At 58.2% G+C, this 14,789-nt stretch overlaps 1 protein-coding gene across 4 annotated transcripts; it reads left to right on the forward strand.

The window, feature by feature from the left end:
• The first annotated feature begins 1,106 nt into the window (after positions 1 to 1,106).
• SPRY3 (sprouty RTK signaling antagonist 3) lies at positions 1,107 to 14,345 on the forward strand. Of its 4 annotated transcripts, none has more exons than XM_075053887.1 (2): positions 1,107 to 1,521; positions 7,278 to 14,345. In XM_075053887.1, the coding sequence occupies exon 2, from the start codon at positions 7,325 to 7,327 to the stop codon at positions 8,243 to 8,245; it is 921 nt and encodes a 306-aa protein (XP_074909988.1). In that variant the 5' UTR covers positions 1,107 to 1,521; positions 7,278 to 7,324; the 3' UTR covers positions 8,246 to 14,345. The 4 variants fall into 4 exon arrangements, with proteins under 4 accessions (XP_074909988.1, XP_074909985.1, XP_074909987.1 ...); XM_075053884.1 differs by lacking the exon at positions 1,107 to 1,521 and adding an exon at positions 3,157 to 3,272; XM_075053886.1 differs by lacking the exon at positions 1,107 to 1,521 and adding an exon at positions 3,300 to 3,694.
• The last annotated feature ends 444 nt before the right edge of the window (positions 14,346 to 14,789 follow it).

Consider the following 14,789-nt stretch of genomic DNA (forward strand, 5'->3'; position numbering starts at 1 on the left):
CCCCAGCGCTTGCTGTTGCTTCTGAAAAGCTAGTGGCACTGTCTGGCTTCAAGTGGCTTTTACATAATACAGACTGTCAGGCTAGATGAACATCACGGTCCCTTCTGGCCCTAAAATCTGTGAATCTAAAAATGAGAGGGCACCAGCACCTCATTGTTTCTGGCTGATTTAATCAGGAGAATCGCATGTTCTCTTTATCCTCTCCTTTTTTTTCCTCCCCCTGCCCCCCCCACATCATCTTCAACTGCAGATGAATTTGCCCTCCCCCTGTGCCCAAGCTTGTCTAATAGTATCAGAAGAGATCAGACATCTTCAGCCTTGCTCTGGGATATTCTCCTCTCCGCTGCCCGCTTCTGGACTGATCCACAGCGGTTAATTGTTCGGCTGTCTGCACAGGCAGGACCAGAGGTGGTCAGGCTTGGGGGCGGCTGGACAACGTGCCTAGAAAACAGTGCCGAGCTCTCCTGGTTGTTTTAAAATTGCAACCAAGTTCTCCAGGCTCCAAATTTAGCTCTTTTGGTTTTGTGAATATGCGTGTGTATCTAGAGAAACAGGTTTTGAGGAGGGGAAGGCAGGTGAGTGACTCCCCACCTTTTTTGCGGTGCTGGGGATGTGCAGGGGGAATGGAAAGAGGAAAGCAGGGAGGAATTGCTGGCGACCTGCAGGGATTGCCAGGGATGAGGGTTCCCCCAAGGCAGAGATCCGCAACAGGCGCTGAGGACTTGCCGAGCGGGCTCAGCTGGAGTTGGGAACACGGGGATGCGCTGCTGCCATCTCACTGCCCGTATCTGGGCTCTATCAGCTGTCCCAGGCAGGAGATGTGCTGACAGCCTCTAAAGTAAGGGCAGAGAATGGGACTCCTGGGAGCTGCTTCTCTCCCCGTCCCTTTGGACAGGACCCCAAGGGCGTTCGAGGGGTTAAAAGGTGGCAGATTCAAACTGGGAGGAGGAGTGAAACCGATTCAAAAGACCAGTTAAGAGGAGCTGGGATCAGTTGCAGGTAGTGGCTGCGAAGGTGCGTGGGGCGCAGCCCGAGCTGTCACAGCGCTGCGGGAGGGATGTTAAACCCCCCGTTCAGGGGCAGCCGCTCGGTCCCGCAGACCCTGCGCCGGGAGAGATTGTCAGAAATCTAACGGAGTCTCACACCTTCCTCTGACATGGCTCATATCATGGCTGTGCACCATCAGGGGACCACATCCCCCTTCCAACAGCCAAAAACCTGCCGGAGGCTCTGTCCCAGACCCTTCCTTTGGGAGCGGCTCTAAACTTTTCTGCTTTGCAAATGCATTCGGGTTCCCAGCCCTCCTCCTCAGAGATGCTGCGGTCAATAACTCACCAGGAGGCTGCTATTCTCCCTCCGCTTCCCACCCTCCCACTTGTCTCGGTATCTCTGCATTCATGCCTTTTCGGCCCTCCCTCGGCAGCGGGTGAGGAATAAAGCAGCGCTGGCTGAGCACGACGCAGGCTGCGCTAGGGATGCTGTGAGCCAGCGGAGGGAAGCCTGAATCACCGGCACCTCAAGGTGGGAGTGATAGATTTGGGCTGGGAGAAAGGGAGGACATCACACGTGCTTTTAGGAGTCAGGTGCTCGCAGCCAGCTGGCAGTCGCTGGGAACCGGGCAACTGGGTTCCTTTCTGTGCCTTTAAAGACGGAGCTGAGAGCGATGGGGAGAAGAGGAGGGGCTCGTGGGAGCGCAGAGAGATGCAGCGTTAAGGCTCTGAGCTGTAGCCCAGGCTGAGGAATGCTGCCAGGGACTCGTTCCTCTTGGAGAAACTCCTCCTGGAGGAGCATCTCTGGTGGGATCCTATGGAGATGGAGAAACCCTTAGCCTAGAAATGCCTAAAAATGAGCCTGGAAAGGCTCAGCTGGGTACCACGCAGGGAGAGTAGAGCCACTGGCCCGTGCTGGGGAGGACTCCAGTGCTTCTGCTGGCATCAGCTGGGAGGGAGCCACTGAGGTCAGTGGGATCAGCCTGGTTTATACCCATCTGTTAGAGCGAAAAGCGGCAGAGCTGGTTCTGTCACCCTTATTCAGGCTCCTTCTCTTCCCGTTCCAACTCTCCCCCTCACCCCCCCCCCACTCTCACACCCCCAGACCCTGCGCTGCCCATCGGCAGCGAACACCGACAACGCGTGGCCGAGCCTCGGGCAGCTCCCTGTCCCGGGGGAGCGGGTTCCCGTGCTGCTAGGGACTTGGCTGGGATGGTTGAGGGCTTGATGGCTTCAGCTTCGCTTCTTGGAGACAGGTTCTCAGCCTCCCCTGAGCTGGTAACGTTGCTTTGCTCATCTGGTGAGTGCTACCAGAAAGGATGGGTGACCAACCTGGAAGCGTTGAGAGGAATAAAGCGAGGGTGGGAGCTCCGGTGGGATCCACAACCAATGTCCAGTGTCATCAAGGAGAGGCCTCTGTCTCTGGGGCTGTCAAACCAGGTCCAATTTATTTATAAATGGGGCCGAGGGGTACCGCAAGGATCCTTGGTGCCCCTGAGCAGCGGTGGTTGCCTTCGAGAAAGCAGCACAAGGAGGGAGCGCGCAGCGAGTCAGGGAGGTGTCTGGGACGGAAGGTCCAGGTCCTGTTTGGAGCCTGAGTCCGAGGTTTTTGTTTCTGGGAGAACGGGATGTGCGCGGGCTCGTTCTGTGGGTCTCGGGAGGGAAAAGCCCCTTTCCAGCCTCTCTGCCCTGAGCTTCTATTGCAGGAGCTAACTCGGGGACTAGTTTAGGCTCTGTGGTTGTATCGGGGGTGGACGGCAGCCGGGCTCTGGCCGATGCCTCCCGAGACGCCCGGGAAGCGGCGAGACGGGTGTGTGAGAGGGGGGAAGGTGGCTGCGCCCACTTCGCCGCCGTTCGCGGACCCAGCGATTCCCCCGAGGGGACGGGGCCCGGGAGCCGACGCGGGCCCTTCGCGGCCAGACCCGCTCCGCTCCCCACGCGTCGCGCCCGGGCCGTGGGACCGAAGCGAGCCCGTCCTGCGTGCCCCCGCCGGGCCGAAGGCGGCGCCGACCCTGCGAGCGGGCTCCGGCGAGCGTGTGGCCGCCGCGGGCGTCCCCGGGGAGGGGGAACGACGGGCCGGGGGGCGGCGGGTCCCGGGGTGGGCTGTCCCGGTGGGTGCAGGGAGGGAAGCGGAGCCCGAGGCCGACGGAAACGTTTAAATAGCGCCTGCCGCATCCCGCAGCCCCGGGCTCCGTTGCAGTCATTATCTGGGGAGCGGATGCGCGGGGCTCTATGGGGACCGCTAATGGGCCGATTCAATTTCAGCTGGATGACGCCACTTAGGTAAGCATTAAGAGCTCCAGCTCCGGGAAGGCGAGCGGCAGAGAGAGGGAGAGAGAGAGAGAGAGATGCTAACGGGCAGCAATAAATCCCTCCCTCCCTCCCATCCTCCACGCTGCCCCCATTCACAAGGAGCGCCGGGGACCAGCCTGCATTCACAACCGGCAGCCGGGCAGCCCTCCCGCCGCCTTCTCCCTCGCTCTCCCCGCCGGCGGCCCGGCCCGGCCCCGCCGCCCTTCCCCGGCGCGGGGAGCGCGGCCCGGTTGCGGGGCCGGCCGGGCGGCAGCCGCCCCGCGTCCATGCCCGGGGCCGGTCGGCTGTAGGCGGCTCCGCCGCCGAGGTCGAGCCGCCGGCGTCCCGGGGCCGGCCCCGGCCGGGCTCGGCGCTCCGCGGGCGGATGGAGCGGCGGCGGGGACGGCGGGGGGGTGAGTGCGCGGCGGGACGGGGAGGGGACGCGCGTGGGGCGTTTGCGGAGGGGAAGGTGGTGGTCGGGGGGGTGGACGTGGGAGGGCTGGCAGCGGGCGGTGAGGCTGGGGGTGCCGGGCTCGCGTGGGGGGGTGGGGGGGGTCGGCGTCACGCGTGGGTCGTGCGCACGGCGGGGCTGGGGAGTCCCGAACGGGGACGGTCCTGGGAAGGCGGGGGGGGGTGTGGGGGGCTGCGGGCCGGGTCCGAGCCACGCGTGGCGTGTGTTGCGCGGAGGGCTGGGGGAAGCCGGCGCGCGGGGGTTGCAGCCCGGAGCCGGGCCACGCGTGGGCTGCCCGCGGGATCAGCCTCCCGCCACCGCCCCGCTCCACCCGGGACGGGGTGAGGGGGTCCCTCCGGAGGGGGGAAAAAAAAGCCCTTTTCTCCCACCTGGGCGCCCCGTGCAGCTCGTCCCCGGCTTGCAGCCACCTCCAGCCTGTAAATCATTTGCTTTTACGATCCCTCCTCTGGCCCATTATCACACGAACTTTATAGGTTTGGGGCTGCTGGCGGCCATAAAGCTTGCCCGGTTTCCGGGGCTGGCATGCCTGCCTCGCAGGCAGGGTGTGAGGAGGAGGAGGAGGAGGAGGAGGAGGAGGCTGGGGACACGCTGCCCCGGTCCCCCCCAGACAGGCAGGTAGGCAGGGAGGGGCGCGGCAGCGCCTCGGGGATGGTCGGACCAGCCGGGGCCGGGATATGGACTGGTTGCAGCCCCGGGAGCGGGCTGGAGCAGGGAGCAAGTTGGGGGGGACGGGAGGAGCAGGGTCCCAGCTCCGGTCATTCAGTCCCTCTTCCCTCCATTCCGCTGGACTGCGGGACCCACAGATCCTCTGGCTCATGTCCCCTTGGGTGCCAGAGGGACCTTTGCCTCCCCCCGGCAGGCAAGTCTGGGTCCATGTCTAACCCCTACACCTGGGGATCGTAGGTCCAGGAGCATTCAGGCCCCGGTTCAGTGCTGGGGGTCCTCCCAGGACCTGTTTTGCCTGGGATGCTGTGTCCAAGCCCTGGATCCCGATCCTAAGTGTCCGTGTTGCAACGTACTGCATGGCCCGATTGCCAGCTCCTCTCTCTGCCTGCTGTCCCCGGGGCTCTGCTCCTCCTTGCAGTGTCCCCTGTGCATCTCCTCCTGCCTAAGCATGGCTCACGGGTCTCCTCGTGTCTCCTGAGCTCCGGATCTTGCATAGAGGCTTGGGGGCAGCTGTACTGGGTCTGCCCTTTGGGTGCTCTTTATCTCCCAGTTCCACTGCCTCCATCGCAGTGGGAGCTTCTGCTGCCTCGGTCTCTCCCTTTGGGTCACACCTTGCTTCAAGCCCCACACAGGAACCTCACGGGAGTCTCGCTGGCTGATTCCTCATGCCTAAGTCCTGCCAAATCCCAGCGCACAGGTTAGAAGGGATGGACACCCAGATGGGAGCAGCTCCTCCCCGGGTGTAAATCAGCATTGTCCCCTGAACAATCCCACCCCGAGATGGGATCTGGGTCACGAGGGACGTGGGAACCCTCTGAGGCTGCTCTCTGCTCCCCTCTGCGTGGTCCTGGCTGCAGGCTGAGATGTGTCATATCTCTTCAGGGGTCCAGGGAGCTTCAGGTCACTGGCCTGTGCTTTAGTAAGACCTTCCCAGGTGAGGAGCTCAGTGGCAGCAGGTGACAGCTCACAGAAGGGTGTTTTGCCTCTGCGGCCCATTCTTATCCTGGTAGCATGCTCACAAATCGTTCCCTGGGTCAGCCGTGCCCTCCTAATTCACCTTGATATTTCTGTTAAACAAATCGGTGTACAAATCAATTGTGGGTGTCCTGGGAGAGCGACTCATTCACTGTCTGCGTCTCCCTGGATGGGGTGAGCATCTCGCTTGAGATCGCGTGGAGGGGACGGCAGGTGGGCTCCGTGCGCAGGAAAACCCCAAATCTAAGCAGATCGGTTGCCTTTTCTTTCCGGGGGGAGGGGGATGGGAGAGACCAGATCTTGCTTGAACAGTCAAAGTAAGTTGCCTTTGCTTTTCCCTGCTCTTCAAGGTCAGCCTAGCTAATGAAAATCAATCTTCCCTCTGCCTCTCTCTGCTGCATGAGCAGATTCTACCTGTGGCCCCTCACCTACTTGAAAGCCGCCGCCGCCGCCGGCCGCCTGGCCTGCTGACCATGTGCAACGCCGGTGGGGAGCTTTCTATTGAAACAGAGTCTTCCTGCGGGCCCGGGCACCGTGACAGTATCTGTGTCACTGAGGGATCACTTATTTGATCTGCCAGAGGAGAATGGCTTTGTCCTGGGGAAGTTGGCTGTGCACGGAAAGCACGTATCCGATACTGAAATCTGGGCTGGAAGCGCTGGGGGAAAGCTCTTCGCTGGGGTCTGGCATGCAATGAATTGCTTCCATCCTCTGTGCGCTCCTGGGCAGCTCTGTTTTGCCGGGAGCAGAAGCGGGAGGTTTCTCTCTCCCTTCCTCCTCAGGGCCAAGACCTGGCTCCGTTGCAGACCCCCTCCTGCCTGCCCCCTCTCCTCACCCAGCCCCGCGGAGGTTTTACCCAGACGCCAGCGGCAAGGTCTGGCAGCCCCAGGTTTTGGCGATGGGGCTGATGCCATCAGGTCAAACCTGCCGGGGCCGGGCGGGGGGGGTAAGTTGTGGGATGAGGGGGGTCCTCCCTGCCCCAGCCCACCGCCCTCGGATGGTCCTGACCCTCCCTCTGGATAAAGCAGGCGCCGCTGCCAGCGCTGCAGCCTCGGGAAGTGCCGTTTCCTGAAAACAACAGCAAACAGCATGGCAACCTCGGTGCAAGGAGCAAGACGGGGCTTGCCTGCTGCGAAGTCAGCTTTCCCTGCTTCACCCTGCGTTTGTGCCGGGGTTAAAGGGAAACCTGCCCTTCTCAGCGTTCGTGACGGGGGTAAATTGGTTCCTGGGCTGTCGCTGGGTTGTGCATGGGAAAAAGGGATGCCGCGGTGGGAACCGCCAGGACTCGGGGAGTCTGTGGGCTTGGCCTGTCCCTGGCCAGGCGTGTGCCTCATTAGTTGCAATTTGTTGCTGCTGCTGCCTGAAATGAGATGTGTGCAGACCCCCTCCATCCCTGTGCCTCTGGTGTGTACAGGCTACAGCACTGGGAGGCTGCTGGGGGTGTACTGGGAAGCCCCAAAACAGCGTCTCCTGCTCCAGAGGAGATGCCGTTCCCAGTTCTGTCACTGGCTCTGGATAAGTCACAGCTTCAAGTTTCCCCTCCTCTAGAGAGGACAGGCACTTTACCCTGGGGAAGGAGAGGGAGGACAGACAGGGTCTGTCAGTGCTGGCAAGGGGTGGGAAGTCCTCTGGAAGGACACGAAAAGCTCAAAAGCGTGGGGGGATGCCGTCCCCCCCTGTTTCAAGGGACAGCTCTTACAGCCCTTGCCTTTTGGACATGTCCAGCCTAAGTCTCCGCAGGCACAGAAGTACTTTGAGTCCGATTGTTGGAAATAACTGCATTAGGAGTTCTCCAGCCAGTCTTTGCTTCCCGGTCTGTGTGGATGGATCCATTATAAAATGTAACACAAATGTTTCCTCTGTCTTCCTGCCCCATCCCTCAGGATTTTTAGATGTGCCCTGATGCCGCAGGGTCTCCTCGCTCCTGGAAATGCAGCTCTCTTCCAGTGTGGCTGAACTCAGCTGTGACGAGACGATGGACCCACCCGCTGAGGACTTCCAGCAGGTCCTGTCCATTGACCAAATCCGCTCCATCCGTGCCAGCAACAACTACGTGGAGAGACCGGCTGTCTGCTTCCAGCAAGCCCGCTCCAACCCATCCCTGTCCCAGCCACCACACAAGCAAGAGTGGTCCCAGGACCGCCTGGCGTCTTCCACCTTCCAGGACCTGCACCGCAGCCACAGCCAACAGCACCAGATGCCACCTTTGCAGCAACACATGAGCCATTCCAGCACGGCCAGCTCCGTCTCCCAAAGCACCACCGCCTCCGACCAGCGACTCCTGAGCAGCCTCACGCCCTCCCACTCCGGGCATTCCCTCATCCGGACGCAGCCCCGGGCCGGCGAGCTGAAACCGGAGGAATCGCCGCTGAAGGGGGTGGCGGAGAAGCCCACCCTCCACACCGGCCACCTCTTCATCTGCGAGGAGTGCGGGCGATGCAAATGCGCCCGCTGCACGGCCGCCCGCAGCCTGCCCTCCTGCTGGCTCTGCAACCAGCGCTGCCTCTGCTCCCCGGAGAGCCTCCTCGACTACGGGACTTGCCTCTGCTGCGTCAAGGGTCTCTTCTACCACTGCTCCACCGACGACGAGGACACCTGCGCCGACGACCCCTGCTCCTGCGGGCCGGGGTCCTGCTGTGCCCGCTGGGCTGCCATGAGCTTCCTCTCTCTCCTCATGCCCTGCCTCTGCTGCTACTTTCCTACCCTGGGGTGCCTCAAACTTTGCCAGCGGGGTTACGACGGCCTGAAACGACCCGGCTGCCGCTGCCAGAGCCACACCAATACGGTCTGCAGAAAGATCTCCTCCTCCAGCGGCACGCCTTTCCCCAAGACGCTGGATAAGCCGGTATGACCCTCCCGGGGAGGAGAAGCAGGCTTTACTCCTCTTCCTTCCTCCTCCTCCTCCTCCTCCTCGTCTCCCCTCCATCCCGCTCCTCCTTCGGCTCCCTCCGCTCTGCAGCGCTCCCCCCTACCCACCATCACCTCCCAGGAAGGAGACGGGTGAACTGGGGGGGTCCCCCAGCCTCTGGGAACACGAAGGCGGCTGGGTGGCCCTGGGAGCTGGCACCCGGCTGGTGGGAAACGGTGGTTTTGCACACAGGGGTGAGGGACCAGGAGAGGCAGAGAGAGCTGCAGGTGCCCTCCCTGGCCGTGCCCCATGGGGAAGGGTGACCCGGGGAGTCCTCTGCTCTCAGAGGGTTTTAGGAGCTGCCGCTGCCCCATGGTATCTTCCTTCCTGATGGGGGGGAAGAGGCAGGTCAATGCATCCCCTGTGCAAGAGTCCTCCAGGAGCCAGACCTCCTTCTCTCTCTCTCTTTTTCTCTCCAGCACTTTTTGTGGGTGGCCTCTCTCCTCTCAGCCGCTTTCCCCAAGGGGCTGGGGTGCCACGGGGTCCCACCGGTGGCAGTGGCTTCCCTCTGGGCTTGGAAGCCGCTGGGAGAAGCAAGCGAGCTTCAAAAAGAGGTGGCATCGTATTTTTCTGTCTCAAAGAGGAAGGGAAGGTGTGGGAAGCTTTAGAAACCTTCTGGCAGGGGAAGGAGCTATCGGAGGCAGCCCAGCCCACTCGCTTCTGCCCGACTGCAGCGAGGGAAAGGTCCCCTCTGGGATTTGGCTGAGAACAAGAAACTGGTTTGAAATTGCCATTCATTTCCCAAAGCCTTGAAGAGCTGCCTCCAGAGCGCAAACCCTGGCGAGATGGGAGCTGCTGCCCAGCTCCATCCCACCACCGAGCAGATGCCACAGGCACCGGCTCCATCCTTGAGCCCTGAGAGCCCCGATCTGGTACCTTCCACCAGCACTGAATTCACTTTAAAAAAAAAAAATACCCCGAACCCAACTGTCAATAGCTGCCACTCGCACTGCTCTCCCTGTCAATTAGCACCAGTCCTGGGGGACTTCCCAGCAGGGACTTCTGCGACTCCTGCTTTGGGCTGGAGGGAAACAGAAGCAGAAGGAGGCGTTGAAAGACGGGAACCCGACCTTCCCTCCCTGCAGAAGTTGCCTTTGAGTCCTCACCTCGCTTTCCTTGGCCCACCGGCGTGTCACACCAACACCAGCGGTAGGCAAATCCTGCTGGCACTGCTGAGGGTATTCTGCAACGGCGGCTGCCTGCGGCAAACCGGAGATGGGTCTGAACCAAGCCCTGGGGCTGGGCCATCTGCAGACCAGAAGGAAACCTGAATTGGGGTCAGTGCTTCACGGCTGACTTGCTGTGATGATAATAAGCCCAACCCATCGCTGCAGTTGAGGGGAGCTCCTCCTGGTCCTGGACTCAGCCCCATCTCCGCTTGCAAATGCACGGCACCAGCTCTCAGTTGTGACCTCGCTGATGTCGGCCGATCGGTTGGGGGAGTTTGGAGCCAGGGTGATGTCCCAGTGCTCGGCTCTGCCTGCCCTGTCCCTCCTCTGAGGTGTGTGAGTGCAGAGGGAAGCGGGTGGTTCCCCTGGAGAAATATATGCAACATGTCCCTTGGCTTCCTCCAAGACCCTGCTGTCCAGGGTTCATCCATCGCCTTCCCTCAGCCACCTCTTTACGTAGAGTTCTGTGGATCTATTTTTGTATATATAAATATAACGTTAGGATGGCTAGGTCTATTACTAATAATATTCATGATACTGCTGTGAATGGTGCCAGATGCAAGGTTTGGCTTCCTGGTACACTTGCACATGCTGGAAGATGATTTCCCAGTCTGTTTATTGCTAATCCTAGACCTTTAGTTCCTAGGTAGTCGGGAGAGAGGGGAAGGGAGGTTTACAGACTGTCTTGGGGGGGTCTGCTTTGCAGAAAGAGGGTAGGATTTAGTGCTGGCTGTGGGGTGAGGCAGGAGGTAGACTCTGATGATGGGATTCCTCTTTCCGTACATTTGCTATCTAAAAATCGCAGCTGATCCAAGCTCCCTCCGTTGCAGAGAAAAACAGTTCCAGAGAGTGATTCATCCTGCTTGAAAACATTATTCATTAAATTATGTTCTGGCGGTGCCTGTCTCCCTTGACTCAAATGGGACCCAAACATTGAATTCCTGGTTCCCTGTGGAAGGGGAGATGAATCCCATCCCTGGTGGGAAGTTTGTGCCTGGGGCATGTTATGGACATGACCAAAATCTTCACCCTGATTTCAGCCTAGAGCCTGAGGGGGGATGTTGAAAGATGCTTCCTCTGGCCAAAGGTGGAGAGCCCACTTCCATAAGCTGTGGGGAATTCAGGATGATGCTCTGGGTTACAGTGAGGATCTCCTGGCATTAAGAAGGGAGAAGGCCACATCTGTGCAGTTTGCACATCCTCTGAGGCCAGTCCTGGACTCTGAAATCATTTGGGTTTTAAGGCAGTGACCTTCTCAGAGCATGCCCTGGAGCTGTGTGTACTCCCATCAGTCCATGTCTCTGTGGCAGCAGTTATAAAATATATTGCAAACATATTTATCCATATGCCAATAATTGCTTGGCTCCCTACTTCCAAGCGATGTTTGGGGAAGAGACTTCCCCCAGGAGGCACCCTTCTTTTTGAACGCACAGTTCACTTTTCTATTGGTGCTGATTAAACCTCTTTTCCCCCCCAAATGTAAGACTTTTTTAGGGAAAAAAGGTCCCTTTTTCCACTGAGGATCTGAGGAACTGTCTCACTTGAATGAGAATGTGAAATAGTTCATTGAAACTTTTTAAAGAAAACTAATGAACAGAATTTTCCAACTTGCTCTACTTTGATTTTTTTTCCTCCTCCTTTTTAAATGGATCCTACTTGTAAATTTAGTTACCACCTCTGTATCTTTGCAATTCATTGCTTCCTCTCCTGATGGTGGAATGACTCAACATGTGAAGCTTCATCATTTTCACGGCCTCCGAAGTCATGCAAGCACGGGGTGACCTCCCCCAGGTGCTGGAGCTGTAGGATGAGAAGATGGCTGTCCATGTATCAGCTCCCCAGAGCCAGTTTTGCTTGGCACAAGCACGGCGAGGCGGAGCCCTGCACTACTATTGCAGCATATTTACCTTCAGTAAATTGGTAGGAGGCCAGGACGCCTGCCAGTCGCCTTCTACCTAATGGGCTTTTTCTGGGTCAGTGCGGAAGTCCCATTTCTACCGGGGAATCATGCCATAGCCTGGGTGCAAGGCTGAGGAGTCCAGCCAGGTCTCTTGAATGCCTCATCTCCAAGAAATGACAAACCTGTGAGATCTATTTTATGAAATACGGCACACGTAGAAGGGAATTGGAGAGGAGGAGAGCCCCAGGTGGGCGCTGAGGGCTGTCAGACTGGCGCAGGGCTTTGGTTTGACTGTGTTGAGGGCAAAATGCAAAGCCGCATCCAGGCCTTGCAGTTGCATGGGCTAGAGAAGTTTAGAGCTGTTGGCCCCTACCCTGCTCGTAGGGGCTGGTGGCTTCACGTGGGGTTACTGCTTCCCACTCCACCTGGGGGGGCCTCAGCGAGCTCCCATTCCTTGCTCTCAGCAGAAAGGACAGGTCGGGATCTGCCAAAAGCTCTCCAAGGAGGCCAGCTCTGCTTCACTGAACTCATCTGGTGTCAGGAAGGCTGTGGGTAGTCTCTGATCATGTTTTTTTCCTGAGCTTTTCCTAACATCTTCAGACCAGATCCATCCTGCTCCCTCCCCATCTCTGGCTGCCAGACAGTTTGGTTTCCCTGCAGAGAGGACTCCAATTTTGGTTGGGGTTGTGAGCCCCTTTCCTGCCCCACCCTGTAATGAGTCAGATAACATCTGCTCCAGATGTTCGTTTGCAGCTGCTTGTCCTGGCAGTTTGGGTTTCTCTCTGTCCTGACGTGTCTTTTTTGGTTTTCTTTCGGGAGAGTCGCATGTTGAGTCCTCTGTTTTCCCTGCGCCCCTGTGATTTGACAAGGATGGATCTGCTTTGTGAGGGAACGTTTCTCTGTGTTGTGTGTCTCTACCGGTGGTGGGCTCTTTTGCCAGGAAATGTGCAGGGCTGTAGGGCAGATTTAGACAGGGAAAGAGAGACTCAGGTGCCAAAGGAGCAGGAGGACAGAGCTACTGAGCAGGACCCGAGCTCCCCCTGCTCTGCTCCCAATGCAGGACCCTCCTCTTCCCACCCAGACCTCCAAATCTCCCTCCACGCAAAAGCTCTTGCTGGTGCTTGCTTTCCCCAAGACTTCCCTTGGTCCTGCACTCCCCCCTTCCTTACTGGCAAACGTGTGATCAGTCCCAGCACTGGTGAGGAGGGGTCACTGGGGACCAAGGTGGAGCCTCCCTCCCATCCCAGCTCCCCATCCCTCCTGGTGGAAGGGCAGAAGTGGTCCTCGGGCTGCTGTCCACCCATCCCTGAGAAACATCGGTGCCAGCCAAGTCCCTCAAAGAATAGGGGGGAAGCTCTTTGCGACTCTCAAGATTCCCATAAAATCCCACCGAGTTCGCTCTTCCCCATCCCCACGTGTGAGCCCAAAGACTGGCGGGCAAGTGTCATTGACCAAAAGATGCCAAAGCACAGAGTAACAGTTTATGAACGGCTGCTTTAGTGCAATAAAGAGGGATGAGCGGAGGGGTGAGAGGAGCTGCTGCAAGGTTTGCACAACTGGATGGCACAGGGAAGGAGCACACCGTGCCCCAAACTTGCTGTCTCCAGCACCCGCTTTGTTAGTTTGCTCTCTGTCTCTGGCCCTTGGGTGTTTCGAGGCTGGAGAAAACTGGGAGGTCTTCGGATATTGGAAGGTCTAACTTTTTGTGATCACCATGTGAGGAAAGTAGATAAGGGATGTACCCCCAGGCCAAAGCCCATTCTTGGTCTTCAGCAGGATCCAGTTCAGGCTTGTCTCCTTGAAGGAGCCCGCGGAGCCCAGACCTGCGGGATGCTGGCAGCAGCTGGAGGCTGCTGGTCGGCATCTGGTCCATGTGGGCCAAACCAGAGCTGTGATCTCTTTGGGCTCAGTCTGCTTCGGGGCATTTCTCAGTGAGCATCGGGATCTCTTGCAAACTCTTTCTCCCAGAGTGCAGGTGGGGAGCTTGCGCGGGTGAGATCCGTCATCCTGCGTGGGGTGATGTTGCGGAAGAATCCCCCGAGGGCACAAGCCAGGGAGGCTGAACGGTCCCCTTGCAGGAGGAAGGACGTCGGATGGCTGGGAAGAGATCACACGCCTCCGTGGGGCAGAGGGAATGTGCGAGTGCCGGGCGAGGGGAGGCAGTGCGAGGTCTCTCGCTGGGTCTCTCTCCTGCTGCGCCTTCCTGCAGCACCCCAAAGGGCTTCAGCATGAGCAGGACCAAACCCCTGCTGGTGAGCTGGCCTGGGCATTGGGAGAGGAGGTTTCTCACACCCTCTGTCCCCATGGCAGCATCAGCCCCGAGGTGTGCGGTCATCCTGGAGCTGGCACGGCCGGTCCCCGCCTGGCCCGTGCTGCCGCTCTGTCCCAGCGGAGCCCCTTTCCCCCTTCCTTCCCCTCCCTTTCCCCTCTGCCCATCCTTTCCCAGCGGTTCCCTCAGGCCTTTGCGATGCTCTGCGGACGGGCAGCGGCCGTGCAGCCTCCTGCCTCCCCAGGTGTCCTCAGCACAAAGTTCTCCTTCGAAGACGGATCACCCTTGGCTTCAAAGGAGAGTCTCGTACCAAGAACCGAAGCCTCTAATTCTCTGTTTAATTGGTACAAAGGCATTCTGTACAGTGTATAAAGAGATCCCTCCACCGGCTGTCTTTATTTGGGTTCCTTTCTATAAGGTATAATATATGTTTATAACCTGATGGCTGTTTTTTGACAATACTCTTGTACCTTTTAAGGGAAAAAAATAAAAAAACCCAAAGTATTTATTTGAAAAGTTTATTTTAAAGATAAGAAAAAAAAATAACCTATTTATTTTAATGCACCCTCTTCTGTTTGGTTTTCTTCTCTTGCAAAGCTAATAACTGTTACTGAACCACTGCTGAGATGAAAGAAGTAATTCTATGGGTGGCTTCACAAGCCCACTTAGAGCAACTATTCAATAAAAATATATATTAATTTTGAACGTGGTCTCATTCTTGTCTTCATGATGGCTGGGACATGACTCAGACTCCTGCTTCGGCAGGGCTCTTACTGGCTGCGGGGTGCTGGGCGGCTGGGCTTGCGCTGGCATGGACTGAATGTTGGGGGGATCATTTTTAACTCCATTAGATCTCCCCTGGGAGCCCTCTCCTGATGCTTAAAGAAAACCCCAGAAATCTCCAATGTGTGCTTCCCTGCCGCCACTGTCCCAGATCCTTGAGGAAGGGTAGGCTCCTGTAGCGAGAGCAAATAGGGAGGGACTGAGGTAAGAAATCCCTGAGATTTGGAGGATTTCAGTGACTCCACAGAGATTCCAACACATTCCCAAAGCCTCTTCTACTGCCAGAAGAGACAGGGTGATGCCACAGGGCAATGGACATCTTCTGCAGGAGGAGCTGCACTTTGGACATGGCTATCTCTTCCCACC

This window comes from Buteo buteo, chromosome 22 (genome assembly GCF_964188355.1).
Source record: "Buteo buteo chromosome 22, bButBut1.hap1.1, whole genome shotgun sequence".
Taxonomy (NCBI): Eukaryota; Metazoa; Chordata; class Aves; order Accipitriformes; family Accipitridae; genus Buteo; species Buteo buteo.